The sequence below is a fragment of the Rattus norvegicus genome, chromosome 5 (genome assembly GCF_036323735.1).
Source record: "Rattus norvegicus strain BN/NHsdMcwi chromosome 5, GRCr8, whole genome shotgun sequence".
Lineage (NCBI taxonomy): Eukaryota > Metazoa > Chordata > Mammalia > Rodentia > Muridae > Rattus > Rattus norvegicus.
In genome coordinates, this window is record NC_086023.1 from 84632529 (window position 1) to 84649013 (window position 16485).

The 16485-nt window shown below is 41.0% G+C and overlaps 1 protein-coding gene across 5 annotated transcripts in view; it reads right to left on the bottom strand.

Moving 5' to 3' along the window:
* Astn2 (astrotactin 2) overlaps nucleotides 1–16485 on the bottom strand; it is a 986452-nt gene that overhangs the window by 859541 nt on the left and 110426 nt on the right. For all 5 annotated transcript variants that reach the window (XM_063287034.1, XM_017593112.3, XM_017593110.3 and 2 more), the window contains exon 2: nucleotides 84–271. In XM_063287034.1, coding sequence (XP_063143104.1) covers nucleotides 84–271 — 188 coding nt within the window. The remainder of the gene's footprint in view (nucleotides 1–83; nucleotides 272–16485) is intronic.

Below are 16485 nucleotides of genomic sequence, written 5' to 3' on the forward strand. Positions count from 1 at the left end.
ACAAGAAAGTTCTATCCTTCCATCTTCAGACTAGTTCATATTTCTTTCTGTCTTGAACCCTCTTCCCATGTCCAGTTACTCACCATCACAGAGATGTGGAGGATATGCAGCTGTTCTTCAACGATTTCTGAGGGCTCCTGCAGTGTGGGAGCAGTGGCCTGGGCCAGCTGCCCAGAGCTGCTCATGGAAACATGGAAGTACAGTGTGCCATTCTCCAGCCACTGCTGTCTCCAGTGAACCAACGAAATGTCCGCTGCTGTGCCAGACATCTCTGTAAGATAAGAGCAAAGGTTCTGCGTAAGATATGTGCCAGGTCTTCCTGCTCTGAGAGCAAAGGTGCTGCCTGCACACACTCATGAACTCAGAAGCCCATTATTTTGTCAAAATATTTTTCCTTATACAACCTATGATCCAGGAGTCACTGCTTCCACTTAGAGATAAGAAACCATGGCCGAGATATTCCTCAAGTAACACAGGACCAGAGGCACCACTTGATCTTGGTGTGTTTACGGCAACTTTTCTACGACCTGATGAATGAAAAAGTGATTCTTCTCCAACAGTAGAGTGAAATTGAGCAAAAGAATAAAAATATTAGAGTTTTCTGAAGTTGCACAACTAGCAGAAATAAAGAGAAAAACATTCTTAGGTTCATGTATGAATTTTACAGACACTGACCAGAAAGTCCTTGGATAATAGCTGGAAAGACCCAAAAGAGTATATGGTTTAGCTTAGGTTCTAGGGTCAACTCTACTTGGGAAAGGGCATGGACAAATCTATTGTTATAAACCTTTCCCGACTGTTGATGAACACAACTTCTTTTAGGCAATGTATGTTAAGAACTCAAAATCAAGAAAGCGTTGTTACAGACACCTCCAGTGATTAAAAATAATTAAAGGGGAATGCAGTGGTGGTTTGGTTAGTTAAGTGGTTGTCATGCCTGCATGAGATCATGTGTTAGGATTTCCCCAGAACACTTCTTAAACTTTTTAGGTGTAGTACATGCTATAGATCTTGGAAGTGGAGAGAATGAGATCCCTGGAGTTTACTAGTCAGTTCGTAAAGCCATTTCAGTGAGTTCCAGATTCAGAGAGAAACTCTCTCTAAAAAGTACATAAAATGGAAGTTGTGTAAGGATGATCCCCAACACTGACTTCTCAAATCCACTTACACATGTAGATATGTACATACACTTGCACACACATACCTGATTAAGTATACATTCCTGTCTCTGTCTGTATCTCTCTATCTTTCTCTCTCTGACACACCACACACACACACACACACACACACACACACACACACATACACACAGGCACGCACACTCACACATACACACACATACAGGCACACAGAACTATCGCACAGCTCTATTAATGTCACGTATCTGGAAGGAAATAATTAGGCATTTCTAGTAATTTGTTAAATCAAATCTCCTAATTTGAAGATCCTAACTCTATAAGCTTTTATTTGTTCATAAATACTTTTAGAAAGAACATATGAATGAATAGTACTTCTATTAAATGTTACATTACCACCATAATTTCTTATTAGGTAACAAGGGTGATGAAAGATGCTTCAAAATATTTGCTTTGGGATTATAAATTATAATCTTAGTGCCTTTTACAAAAGCAAGGCATCCCACTTAACCACATCTCAAAAGGACAGACCTTGTGAGAGCATCTTATGAATAAAGGAATCGGGAAATGGGCTTCTGGGAGAATTACCAGGTCTGCACTCAAATCAGAATTATTTTTGAAGCCAGATAGCCATAGTAGTGCCCATAAGAAAATGTTAAATCTTCCACACAAATATCTAAGGCTTAGAAATTTGGTCCACTGTGGTCACAAAGGTGACATTGAGACATCATCCGTACTATACCCAAATATCCAATATATGTTTCCACATACAAAGGAGGACTGGTGTAACAAGACCAAATTCAAGCTTTTACCTATTCAATCAGCTCTTTTCATGTCCTTATTTTCTCTCATGATACTGGAGTCACCTTGAATAGGTAAGTAGATAATAGTACCTCTAACCAAATTCTATTGAATTGTCCTTATGTACTACTATTCTAAAAGATTTTAATTTCTTGAAGTTAGCAATCAAAAGTCCTTAGGAGATTTGTTTCTGGCACTTAGTGAGTGCTCAGAGAAAAGTTAGTTATGAATTTTAAATTAATTATTGATTTATAATCATCATAACAATTATTGATATGAATAGGGTCTATTTCAGTCTTCAGTTGTTATGAAACAATGCTGGCAATATTCTTTATGGTGTTTTTTTTATCAATTTTCAAGTCTATTTGGGAATCCTTCAAAAGACAGTCAACATTCCAGTCTTCTCCAGCCCTCTATCCAGCCTCCTAGACAGAGGTACTATGCTCTAATTTTCCGACTTCCTACAAATGCATCTTAACTTGGCTACCTCCTCCCGGCTTGGCTCCATGTTTATTCTTAAACATGAACTACAACATAAGTCATCTCACAGTACTGAACATTCTATGCTGCAGCCCTCTAGGGCCTCCCTCTTTCCAAATAAAAGACAAAGTGGCCAGAAAATGATGAATTATTATTCTAAGTGCGCACAGTCTTGGAGTGCTTGAATGGTCAACCAGAGATGAAGTGGAGATGGAAGTAATTAATCATAGTTCATCAGCTCTTACAACCATAAACCCCAAACTGTGAGGGCTTATCACTGAACTTAGGTAGCAGACAGTGTCTGAGTCCTTCTCAGCACTTTTCCTGTTTTAGACCTGGGGAATTCTGTCTCCCCACCAATCCACTTCCACGTCTTAGGACTTGGGGTATTGGCAGTATCTTCCCTGGGAGCAGATTGCCACAGTAAGATGGAGATATTGTAAGAGATGGTTTGCTTAGCACCATATTCATTTTCCTAAGTGCATCACAACTCAGAACTAGAGGTACAGGAAACTTGGGAGTGATGTTTGGTGCTTTTTGTAGTTGTAGCCAACGCAGACTGAATAGGTTAAATCTATAAAATGTCAACAAAGTAGAAATGATTCAGCTGGAACAACCTGGTTAAACAGATAGAAGAAGCCCAGGAATACTGGTGGGAATCTGAGAGCCTTTCTTCTGGAGTTTTTAAATCCCATAATGTGTGAGAATTTTCCCACTCATGTTCCCATAAGGCAACAGAGGGTTCCAGATGGCTAGTGACATATTTAAGGTTACTCGTGCATCTGTTCTCAGCTGGACTCTGTGGCTTTCCAGTCAACGCAATTGCGACAATGCCAATTGCACTTGCAGCGTCTCCTTTTCCTTGACTAAATTAGCCCATGAACAAAACTAGATTGAGCTCTTTGTTTGCTACTGTGATGAGTGCACAGTCAGCAGACAGTAAACGTTAAATGATAATAACAGTGTGTGAAACATAGTAAATATTGAATCACAGAGGATAGCTTAGGACATACACTATTACAAAGAGACTGTTGTTGGGGCAATAGGAGGGGAAGCAGGAGACTGCAAAAATGAAAACTACTTTAGTGGAAGCGAACAGCCTTGGTGTTCATTTGCTCACTTACTTTTTCATCCATCCATTCATTCAATATAGTTTATCATGCTCGTACACAGTTCCAGGCTACTTAGCTCAGAATATGGAGATAAATGAATTGCCTGCAGTGAGCTCTGTATCTGTTAGCAACAAAAGTTCTGTGTAGTCTGCTGTTTCCCAGCCCCATGTCATGACCTACACACTCAAACATTCTGTGAGATTAACTTATCCCTTCCCTTCTATATCCCCTTCGTCATCAGTTAGAGCCCCATGAGCCTTAATTTATCCATTAAATGTGCCAGCTCACTCTTGTATCAGAGAATAAGTATTTTCTGTCCAATCCTCCTGGAACTCTCCTCCCAGAGCTTACAAATCGGTTTCTTCTCAGTATTACCACCCCAGCTGAGGAAATATCCGCTCTGTCAGGCTGTGCCTGAGCGCTCAACCTGAAGGACTCTTCTCCACATATATTCAAGCTCTATCATGTTGCCTTCCCAAAAACTCTTGATAGCACTTGCCACTATTAGAAATTTATCATCCATATTACTTGAATATGTGTTTATTCTCTATCTCTCCAGAAGATCTAGGATCTTTTAAGCCTTATATCCTGTCATTTCTCAAACAGTTGTAAAAAGTACTTGGCATATAACAAATGTTCAGTAAATACTTACTGGAACTCTGAAGTATAAGTAAGTATATATTTACATATGTGTATATATGTATACAGATAAGTATGCATATCCATATGAAAACAGCACACTTATTAAAATTAGAATTCAGGGGTTGGGGATTTAGCTCAGTGGTAGAGCGCTTGCCTAGCAGGCACAAGGCCCTGGGTTCGGTCCCCAGCTCCGAAAAAAAAAAAGAAAAAGAAAAAAAGAAAAAAATTAGAAGTCAGGATGTTCGCTCTCATCAGAGAATTAAAGCAAGAATCAGCAAATATCTGTTGGAAACTCAAGGTGAAGAAGGGACTCTAAAAGCCTGGATACCAAGAACTGCTCAGAAAGTAGTGAGGACACAGGGGAGGACAGACACTGTTGTTCTAAGGCAATAGGAAGTCAAGGACCAGCTGGATAATCCAGAAAACGGAGCAAGATATAAATGTAAGAGGGCAACAAATGCAACTGCATTAGAGATCGGGATTTCAGTAACTTGTGTTAAAGCATCTCTATTATTTGGCCTGCAGTAAGAAACTGGCAGAGCATGCTTGTTCAGCAAGCCAGCCCTGTGTCCATTAAAAACAGGTCAAAGAAATTGTAACACGACCAAAGCCAGCTCTTGAAATTCCCTGCTGATTGATTTTCCAATTGCAGTTTCCCTTTTTTCTACCCCTGGTCCCTCCATATAAACATTTCATTGAAGTCTTCAAGTCATATTACAATCAAAGCAAAGGGGGACTAAACGCATTTGGTCGGGAACCAAGACGATTCCCATAAAGGCAGATTATGCCGACATGATGAATGTAAAATGAAGCAGCAGATATTAAAGTGGGAGAATTGGTGCACCATGCCTTCCGGTGGTAGTCTGACTCCAGCGCCAGCCACCCTCCCACCCTGCATAGCTTGGTTTTATATTGGAATCATAAAGAAACACAGGGATTGCCTTTTCACCTTTCTCTGTTCTCCCCCTATGGGCTGCAACTTGTGAAATATTCAACAGTCTCAAATCCCCCCAATCGTCCCACAAAGCCAAGCAAAAGGATCAGCCTTCATCAGTAATTCTCGGTAGCCCTCCATCCTGCCTCTGAGGCCACTGATGCCTTTCAGCCTCCTGGAAAAGAAATAAAAATCCCTAAGGCGTGTTATGCTTTTAATTGGCTTGTTCTTCCTAATCTATGGCACTCATTGTATTTTTATTTAATTCCTGAAGGTCATTATGAAAATAAGCAGCGCTTCTGATCTCCAGCCATCCTGGTAACATCTCCCATGTGGCTAACTAACCAGCCGTCTGCTTCCACAGCACCAGCTGACCCTCCAGTAGATTATTTGCAGAAATCCAGAGAGAGCTTCCAATGAGTTTGTAAATGGCTTGGCCTCACTGAGGAGGAAGAAGACATTATATGCAATTGGCTATAAGAACTCACTGCTCAGGCAGGCAGAGTTAGGGAAAGTAGTGATGTTAACTCCAGCCAATCCTTGCCACTGGCTATTACAGCTTCACAACTGATCATCATGCACCTTCTGAGTAGGCCTAGGAAGTAATTGCCAAGCACCACATCCTCTTTTTAATCTCTATAATGGTTAATTAATGCAAGCCTTTATCATCACTCTCATGGGCTATTGCAACTGCTTCTGTGCCAGTCAGGGTCTCATCAGAAGAGAAAAGACATTCAGTAAGGTCATTGAAAATTGTTTCATAAGAGGTCATTTAGAGAGACTTCAGTAGGACTAGAGCAAACCAAAAATAGTGAGTGAAGTGGCCCAAAGCTAGTAGCAGTAAGGAATGGTCACATGGGGTTTGAGAAGGTGCTGTTAATCTGAAACTCTGAAAGAATCACACTTGCATTAAGGGCTGCAGACAGTCTCGGTAGTCTTTGTAGAATGACCCTGACTCTGGCAATGCATAGCCCAGAGTGAAAACTGTCCATGGGATGAAGACGCTGAAGACATTCTCCTTCTCCCTTACAGGTCAACTTCAGCTGGATACCCACAGGTATTTAAGTCAAGAAACTCCTAAGGTCAGCCTTCCAGAGTTCACAGCAGATGAGAGATGGATAGAAAATGGATCTCGAAGCACAAATGGAGACAATTCAACAGGTCCATTAGCTGGAATGTCTACCACCCACCAGGTTCCTTCTTTCCAACTATACATCAAATAAGCCAACTGGAAGAAATTTGTAACTTGTAATCTGATCCTCTCATTCTTTTGTTCAAAGCTTTTCTGTGGTGTCTAATGTTCCATGTAAATTTATTTTGAGGAACCTGGCATACAAGTCTCCTCTTGACCAGCTCTATCTTCATCGTTGTTCATTCCTTTGGACCCCTTCTCTTTTTTTGTTTGTTTTTGTCTTTGTTGATATTACTTTTATTTTTACACATGATCATGGTCTGCCCTCCAACAGTTCCTCATCCTATTCCTCCTCCCCCTATTTTCAAGAAGATGTCTCCCCTCATGCACCTGCCAGGTCTCCCCACTCCCTGGGGCCTCTGTCAAATCTCTGAGGGTTAGGCATATCTTCTCTCACTGATGCCAGACCAGGATGTCTACTGCTGTATATGTGATGGGGCCTCAGATCAGCTAGTATATGATGCCTGGTTGGTGGCTTAGTATCTGAGAGATCTCAGGGATCCAGGTTAGTTGAAACTACTGGTCTTTTTATGGTAGATCTCTTCCCTTTAACATATATGTCAATTTATACTATACAGTGTTATAATTAGGATACGTACATGTATTTCTCAATCAGCATGGGATTACATAAACTTTCAAATAGTTTTTGAGCCAGAAATCGTGTATGTGAATTACACTTTACACACCTAATCTATCAGAGCTTATCGTAACCAACCTTAAGGCTGTTTAGCTTTCTTCACCATACAGTAGAGCAACATCATCTCATGCAAAGCCTATTTTATAATAAAAATGTTGACTAGCACTTGTAATCATTGATGTACAAATCCCTTCATCATGGTCCAGACACACTATACACTGTTGTAAGTATATTGAAACCATTTAAGTATGTAGGTGAGATTTTGGCATTGCTCAAAGTAGGGGCTCCATAAACTCTTCAAAAGTTGCAATAAACTACTTCTATCTTTGAGGAAAAGGATAGCGACTCAGGACATTCAGCACTGGCTAGAATCACACAAAGAAAATTGAAAGAAATGACACCATCATCTTGCTCAAGTGCAGGTACTTTGGAGAATGCAAATTAAGAGGAAAATAATTTAACTTTCAAAATATTATGTTGTCACAGAGTGAGAGTGAGGATGCTTATATAGAAAACAGGCAATCTTAGGATTTTGTCTGGAGATGAGCCTATGTATATAGAGCTGGGAAGAGATGTATTAAAATAGTAATAAAGGTTCTCTTCGAATTGTGGGATCAGAGGTGATTTTAATCATGTGCAGATACTTTTTCTCTGTATTGAATGTAAATCATCTCTGTAGTAGAGGCAAATACATGTATATTCATTTTAAAGATTCATGTAGTGAATCAAGCTTTTCTAAGATCTGGCAGTGAAATATGTTGTCCTCATGAGCCCAGTCCATGGGACGAGAACAAAGGTATGCTATAAATAGTTCTAGATCAAAGTGTGATGCTTGAAGGAGAGATTACTTCTGCTTGGATCTAATGTCTTCATAGAGGAGTCCAAAGGATAGGCAAGATTTTTAAAAACATATCGAGTAGACAAAAAAGCCTTCAGATGTAAGAAAAGGTAAAAATTCATGAGGTAAAAGGGTGGCAAACTTGTGAGGAGATGCACTGGGAAGAAGAAAAAGGAGGCCACCAAACAGCCTCACTGTAGAAATAGCACAGCAACTGAGGTATCCATTGTAGAGAGAGTGAGACATAGTAGGGGGGTAGCCACTTCTTATGCATGGGACAGCTTCTTTCAGAACAGTAAATATATGTTCCATTTAGGACTCTTTCACTCAGAGTAAACCCTGGGTCAGATGGGTATTGGAGGCTCTCCATACAACACAAATGAAAATCAGAGCAAATCAAAATAAAACAAAACACAGCTACCAAATGAACAAACAAAAACCTATTAGAAAACAGGAGAGATAGACAGATGACTGGGTAGATAATAGATTTAGCTCAGAGTTTTGATTTGAGCATCCTAGACTAGTGAAAAAAACACTGAAGTTGGGGTAAGAAACTTAGAGTGACACGTTCCCTCTATATTAACTGACCAGTTTACATGAGGACTAATCATAGAGTTTTTATGCTTTTGTTATTTGAAAAATAAGGGTTTCAGTTTGCCCAACGTACATCATATGTAATATAGAATTGAGAAAAGATAAGGCCAAACATAGAGAGATTTTCACAAATCTGCAGGATTCTGCAGTTAGTCACAAAGTATACAACGTCATTACCCTGGTGCTCCAGTGGTATATCTCTCACAAATTATTAATTGTTTCAAATGTGTCAGACACAGAGTTTGAGACAGAGAATAGACTATAGGAAGGGATACATTTGACTGTTACCCTCACAGGCTTTCTCATCTTGCCAGCGATTTTCGTTTTCTCTGTTGTTGTTTAAAGAACACCATCCTGTGTGTTCATAATGCTGTGATAGTTGCCACAAAGTAAGACATGTTGTGCACTACAGGAATGTGGGTGAGGCCAGCATGGTCCTTGTGGATTGGGCATTTGGACAAGGCTATGTAGAATTTACGGTCTGGATGGTTTATGATTCTAAGAAATCCTGATGTCAGGCAGGCAACATGCCTTCAGGATGATACTAATGGCATGCTGGGTTGGAGAGGTCGCCTGAGGGGACAGAAGGTGAAGAGGTGGCGGGGGTGTGACACAGCTGAGGCCCTGCAGCAGTAGTTGGCAAAGAGCATCCCTGGAGTACCTCAGAACCCCAGCACCACTATCAGCTGTCAGCAATCATCTCTGCCTCTGTCTCCAATCTGCCCATTTCTACATCCTTTGGGAACCGCATCTTTTATATAAAACTATTTTCCTAAGTCACTCAGTAGGAAAAAATAATATGGTTTTGCTTGGCTTTTAAAGGAGAGGGGAAGAGAAGAATTAAGAGTTATTGGCAAGGGAAAAAAACATATCATTTCAGATTAGATTTGAAAATAGATGGAAGGTTGATGGAATTGACTCTCACTACCCCGAGCTACTCTCTCGTGATCTCTCTCTCTCTCTCTCTCTCTCTCTCTCTCTCTCTCTCTCTCTCTCTCTTTCTTTCTTTCCATGCATTTTTTCAGGGAGTCATTCCTTGTCATTTACCTTCACTCTACTTGTGCTAGATGCTTCTTCTGTCCTTTTTTATGTCTACCATAACAGTGAGATTTCCATTATCCCTTTCCTGAAAACGATGTGGAGAAGTAGCTAAAAGCATGAGGACAGAGAGGAACATTTACACTACCTACTGAAGTGTCAGGCTGCTGTCGGGTTTTCATTCATTGCCTTATTTTGTCTGACCAGAGACATGTGTATGCAAGGTAGAGAGTGCTCTATTCATTTTTCAACTGAGAGCTCTAAGGCCTTGTGTGATTTTATTTAATAAAGAGTAGAACATTCAAGACCTAGTTCCCTGATTCCAAATCAAGTGTTTTTCATTGCCCTCCTGATTTGATTGAAAAAAGGGATCAACACATTGAAGTAAAGAAAGAGACAGTTGTACTCCACTCTGCAACATGATATGAGAAGAAGCAGGACAGTCATCCTGCTGTCTACCTGACGCTATGGCTGCATGTTTCTTCATTCTAAAAGCCACATGTTAGGGTTATACATGTGTCCCTCTGCTTTTAAGATCCAGATATCACCACCACCAGTGGTACAAGAATTATTGTGTAATGCAGAGTTTGTAGGGTCACTCTGTTCCTTTCCATATAATTAACTAGGTTGACCTTTAACAGACTCACGTCTCTGAGCTTTACTTGTCTCAGACAAAAGTGGGAATCATAAAAACAATCTTTCAAGATTATTGTGAACATTGGGCAGTGGGATGTGTGAAGGAATAAGCATTTAGCCTTGGATATAACCTGTCAGTCATCTGTCTTCTTGTTACTTTTTTCCATCTCACCTCTGTCAAGGCAAGAGTCTGTCTGTTTTAAGTGTGTGTGACAGTATCAAAAGGAAAGAAAAGGGGACCAGAATAGGTATAAGGTTGCATACTTTGCAAATACTGTAAAGTCTTATACCTCATCTCAAGGTTTCCATGTCCCTCCATTAATCCTAGAACAATGAAGTATAGTATTGTGAAATTCTGATACAGATGACAAAGGGATGGAGATTTGACCCACCTATTTAACCAATCCTGAAAATGAGGACCAGGGATGGGTGGAACTTGTCTTAAGTAACAAAGCTTCACAATCTAACACTCTTGCCATAGAGTATAACAAAAAGATCTACAACAGAACCAGCTTAGATGGTGGAGGTAGAAATCTGACTGACTTAGGGAATGATTTGTTTTTAAACCTTGGCATCTAAACCTCTCCTCTCATCCTGTGTGAGATGCTGCACAACTCTTCCTTATGCTTCTGCTCAACAGACAGGTTGATCTCCCACCGAAGAGGCTGAGCAGGTGAGTACCAGTGCACGGATTCAGAGCTGATGAGTCAGGGAAGCCTAAGACCATGCAGTACAAGGGAGGAGGGTGAGAGCTGTAGTAGTCAGTAACCAGAGTCCTTGAGATGAGATGAGATGGGATGAGATGAGATGAGATGGGATGAGATGGGATGGGATGAGATGGGATGGGATGAGATGGGATGAGATGATTAGACTGGCAGCCAACAGCACTAGCTATTTGCAGAAAGGAAGACTAGGAAGAACAGCCTTTCCATGATGAATTGGTGCTTGGGTCAGATCCTTACCAGGATCTATTGAATATGGCTCCCACATCACCACACGGAAGTAAATGGTTGCCAATATTTATTCATGACTCACCAGCTCCACTCCTCTTTCCCTCTGCCATCACAGATGTTGTCATTCTTTAAAACTTAGCTGACCCTAGCACTCTGGAGAGCCCAACCCTTTGGGTGGCATTCGTTCTCTGAGCTGTCAGGCTTCTAATCTCTGTACTGATTCACTAACCTTGTTCATGCCTAATTCTCATCACCTTTGCTAAAGTATAAGATTGACAAGGGTCATGAATCATCGTTATCTCCACTTCCTCTCTAGCAGTGGTTTAGTGCTCTGTGCTACAGCCAGAAGTTATTGAACACAGGAGCCTACACGATGGAAATTAAAGCCTAGGTCAAGAAAACAGCATGGGAGACATCTGGTCACAATTTCATGTATTGAAAAACTGAAGTGGGGAAGATGAAAACAGACTGGATACCCGAATTAGTGGGCAGCAAAAGACAGCTCCGTACAGGAACACTGAGTTCTTCTATCTGTCCCTGGTATCATCCAGCTTGCACTTATCAGTTCTCCACCTATCCCTGCCTTTAACCAGACATCACATGAAGAAGGTCAACCCTGTGTACCCCTTATATTTTCTGTGCCTTCCTTCCTCCCTGAATCCCTGTTTCACACTTTTTCTTTCCTTCCAGTCTGCTCTCCAAGTGACCTTGCATTATTCTCATAGCTTCAAGGTCTTTGTCCACACTGTTCTCCATATTAAACTCTCACTCTTCCTTTTTTCTGCCGACCTCAATCTTTAGAACATAACTGTGTAAACTTTAGAACTTAACCATGTAAGCCTGCATAGCTCGTGTTTACATGGAAACAGATGCAATGTGCAGTTGTAGCTTCTTTTTTTCAAGGAGTGAGATTGTTTCTCTTGTCTCAATCAAAGCTGGCAACATGATATGTTTGGCCAGTGAATGAATACTAAGACTGATACTCTTAGAAAAAGGATGTGGGAGTGGGCTTTAACAGAGTATCTGAAAACTCACCTTTCTCTGTTCTTTGGAGACTTTTGACACTAAAACTAGGATACTAGAGGATGCGAGTAGTATGGCCCATTTTTCTAGGTTGCCTCAGAAAAAACCCACTGAGAACCTATAAGAAAGATCACCAAAAGTTTCCAGCCAGGCTCACAAAGACCTTCAGAAGAACTGCCAGTCCAACTTCATCTAAATTACCAATCTCGTAAATAGGAGCTCCAAAGAGTCTCAAGTTACACAAAGGAACAAGTACCTAGAAAAAGGCATCCAGTGTATACTCTTTCTGAATCCCTGCTCCCTTAAGGTATTGATTGGTTCCAACGTGCACTGCTGGAGGAGCATAATCTACCTCTCTATTCCTTAAATAAGCTCCATGTCTGTTCGGTGTGTTCATAGCAGCCTTGATTGGGTATTCCTGCTCTATACTTCCTCACACTGTTGTGCTTCTCACACTACAAGATATTCATTTCTTTAGTTATTTCACACCTCACCTACTTCTGTTCCCTGAGTCTCAGAGACTCTTTAAACCAAAGTCATCTCACGCAATGCCTGATACTTCCTCAATGCCCCGCTTGGAGCCAGCATTCCATGGCCATATGTAGCACAAAACAAACAGAAATGGAAGATTCTTTTTCCCTAAGCAACATCCTACCCTATTTCCTTCAGCCCCTCCTCCTCCTAATCAAAGTCTCACTGGCCCTGATTTGAAGGACTGAGCAGGTATTGATTGGTTCCAACGTGCACTGCTGGAGGAGCATAATCTACCTCTCTATTCCTTAAATAAGCTCCATGCCTGTTCGGTGTGTTCATAGCAGCCTTGATTGTAATTCAGCCTCTACCCCATTACCCTTATTTATAACATGGTACTAGAGCACAGAGCCCAGGGCATCAGTGCAGTGATTACACGACCCTTTTGACTTGCAATTCCACACCATTCAGTCCAATTTAGACCAGCTACAGCTGGTGCCCAGTGGCAGTGAAGGGATGATTTGAGGATGGCAGGGCTTATAGAGAGGAATCTCCCTTTTGAATTTCTCACTATATCAGAGAATACAAAATCCAGAATGGGAGACCCAGAATCATTCTGCAGTGGGGCAGTGAGTGCATAGATAGTTGCAAACCACACTTTCTCTTGCAGGGCTAGACACAGGCAATGGTCCCCTGACCATTCTGTGCTTATTTGGTTTGAATGTCAGGCACATGTCTCCAGGTTATAAAATAGCAGGCTATTTCTGTACTGTAAGGTTAGCCACGGGAAAAGTTAAATTTCACTGTTGTTGCTTTCTAGCCTTAGAGAAGGCATTCATATCTCTTGGCAACAGTCTTCACATGGGAGTAATAGCTGTTCTCATCGACCCCTTCACTAGACCACTGGGAGATGCCAACAATAAATCCATGACAAAGAATTTTGAGTACCATATTCTCTAAGCAAAAGTCAAGGTCATGATTAATATGGATGATATAATGGAAAATATCTAGTAGACGAGTACCAACAACTGAACTGGAAGGACTGAACCCCCCTCTGACTTGTGAACTCCCCAGTTCCCTGCTGTAGCAGAAGAGCTGAGCTCAGTGCCTGCTGGATGGAAATTTCTGATCCTTTGCTGGGGAAAAAGAAACTGGCAGCAAGGTCATTTCTAAAAGCTTCACTTTCATTACGTGAACACAGGCGGAAAACATAGTCATAATCTCTGGCGTGAGACTCAGGGAGGCAGAGACTAAATTCTTGTCTAATTACAGCCTAGAACAATGCAGGGTACTCCACCTAGGATGACAGACAGTAGTTTCATATTTATAGTGTTCCTGGCTGTATACATGTTTGCTCATCTTCCTCCCAACATTCCCCTGACTTATGGATAATAACAAGTACAGATGCTCCTAGCCTTGAGAGTTCAGAGTTAGTTAAGGGATCAGCACCAGCCCGTGCTCAGTAATGTGTGCTGCAGTGAACGCTGCTCCAACTACCATTTCTCCAGTGCTCTACAAATAAATTGCTTTTTACTCTAGTTAATAGAGACATTTAGGATTCCTTGCTCTGAAGCACCCAAGCTTGTCTTTGATTGTAAATTTCTGGAGAATAAGAATCACATCTGTCGTATGTCCTCAGTAGGAAACTACGATTGCAATCTTGAGCTTCTTCGGGGTGTGACATTAGGAATCAGGAATCTGAGTTATCCCATCTCCCCTCAGCTCTACCCTGTCTTATTTCCTCCACTTCCAGAGACACAGAAACTAAACTTAGACTATGCCAACTCAGCATATGTTTCGAAAGAGCATCTGCAGCATGAAGCCCTTTGCTGGGAGCCTTTGCCGTCTTTTCTCTGTCACTCCAATTTTCATTTAGAAGCAAGAAAGCTGAATTTCACTGGACAGTTTCAGTATGTCTTAAGGGGGTAAGAATATAGAATCCTAACGTCTAGGGAAAAGATTCACTCTTCTACCATATTTTGTGTTGTCTCCTTGATTAATCTGATCACCTGAACTACCTGGTAATGGTTTCTCTCTCTCGATCCTCCCTGTTTTCACCTGAGGAACTATAGAAGCCAAGGAATCTTCAGAGGTTAGAGGAATGACAAGGGAACCTGTTAGTGGGAAACACACTCCTTAAAAATGCCTTTGTCTTGATGAATACTGTATCATGCTATAATGATACAGAGAAAACACATATCCACCTCACAATTTACATGATGAATCAATACATATCTCACTTTCTGAGAGTTACAACAGGAACTGGCAAAGAGGATCGTCCACCAGATGTCACACATGCTATAAGATCCCATTAGGCAGTGTGTCTTTTCTGCATCTTGGCCTTACTTAATAATAGAGTTTCTACCACTATTCTTTTTGATATAGGTGATGTGCAACATTTTAAAAGAAGTTACATTGCTTGAGTGAAAAGCAATGTCTCTAGGATGAGCTAATGTGACTATAACGAAGGGAAACAGGCAGTGCACTCACAATACATGTTAGGACCAATATTGGGAAATTATTAGTAGAAAGTATACAAGGACCATCAGGTTGGGTAAGTCACAATTATTCCAGAAGTCATTTTTTCACAGCTTAGAAATACAGGTGAACAGATGAGCTCTTATTGACTATATTTTCTCCCAAAGCACATCTGTGTTTATACATGCATGTATTTCATGAACCATGCTTCTATATACTTCCAGAAAACCATTTTTTTGCCTAAAACACAAACAATATGTTTATATGTGAGTCCTCATACATATGAATACACACAAACACAGGCTGTGTGTGTGTGTGTGTGTGTGTGTGTGTGTGTGTGTGTGTGTGTAGGAACACAGATGCTAGAGCAAGAGAGGTTGAGGTCTTAGAGATTCATGCATACATTCTGCAAAATTGCTCCTTTCTTATGGTAGCACCATGAACACGTGTTCATGTCCAGACATTCCCCAACATGTAGCAATAAGTCACCTTAACAAACTGGTACCCATAGGCAAACCACTATTATCTATATGCATACTCACATAGTATGTTCACCATGTTCATCAAGATATATAGTCATGCATATTTGATAAACAATTTCTGCATCAACATGTACACAAAGACACTTTATACATGTATGCATTTAGTTCTGTCCATGAGCAGACACATTTATGCACGTCCCCACTGATCTGGGTACATTTTAACCTAATAACATACCCAGTTGCAACATCCCTTCACATATACTGACATTGAACTTTGTCTCAGACTCCTGGAGAAGCAGTCTAAATCCTCTGCTGCCTTCCCCTGAAAACCTATATCCTCTTTTCTAGAATGACTGACAGCACATTGTGTAGCATAGAGGACAGAGCTCCCTGTGTTCCTGAGCTGTCCATCGGCTTAATCTTTTCTGATATTTTTTTCTGGGGAAAATTTTTTCCTCTGACTTCCTATTTCATCCCCTCAGTCTGGTGTCCTTGAAACAGACGGATTGTCATGATGCAAGAAGAGGTCCACTGATGCTGAGCCCCAGGCAACCTGAGGACATCCCCATGGGACACTTTCTTTCATACCATGTAGGAAGCCTAGCCAGGAGGCTGAAGCCAGTCTCTTGGGTGTCAGGGAATGGTAACCTAAAACAGAAGTAAAGCAGTAATATTTCTTACAGTATGTTTATAGACAGATATGATGCTTGGACACTGCTGCTTACGTCAATGCCTTAAATAATCACTCACAATGTGAAAGAAGCTATAGACAAGCCCATTTCACAGGGAATGAGGGAAACTGAGGCTTCTGTAAATTAAGGCATGATATGAAGGCACTCACTGCACTTAACAGGGCTCAGGTTGGGGGCGGGGAGTAACATATGAACACAGTTTTATTTGCTTCATCACACTTTCAACAGCAGGGTCTAATCCAGTGGTTGTCAATCTTTCTAATGCTGAGACCCCTTAATACAGTTCTCATGTTGTGGTGACTCCCGACCATAAAATTAGCCTCATTGCTAGTTCATTACTATAGTT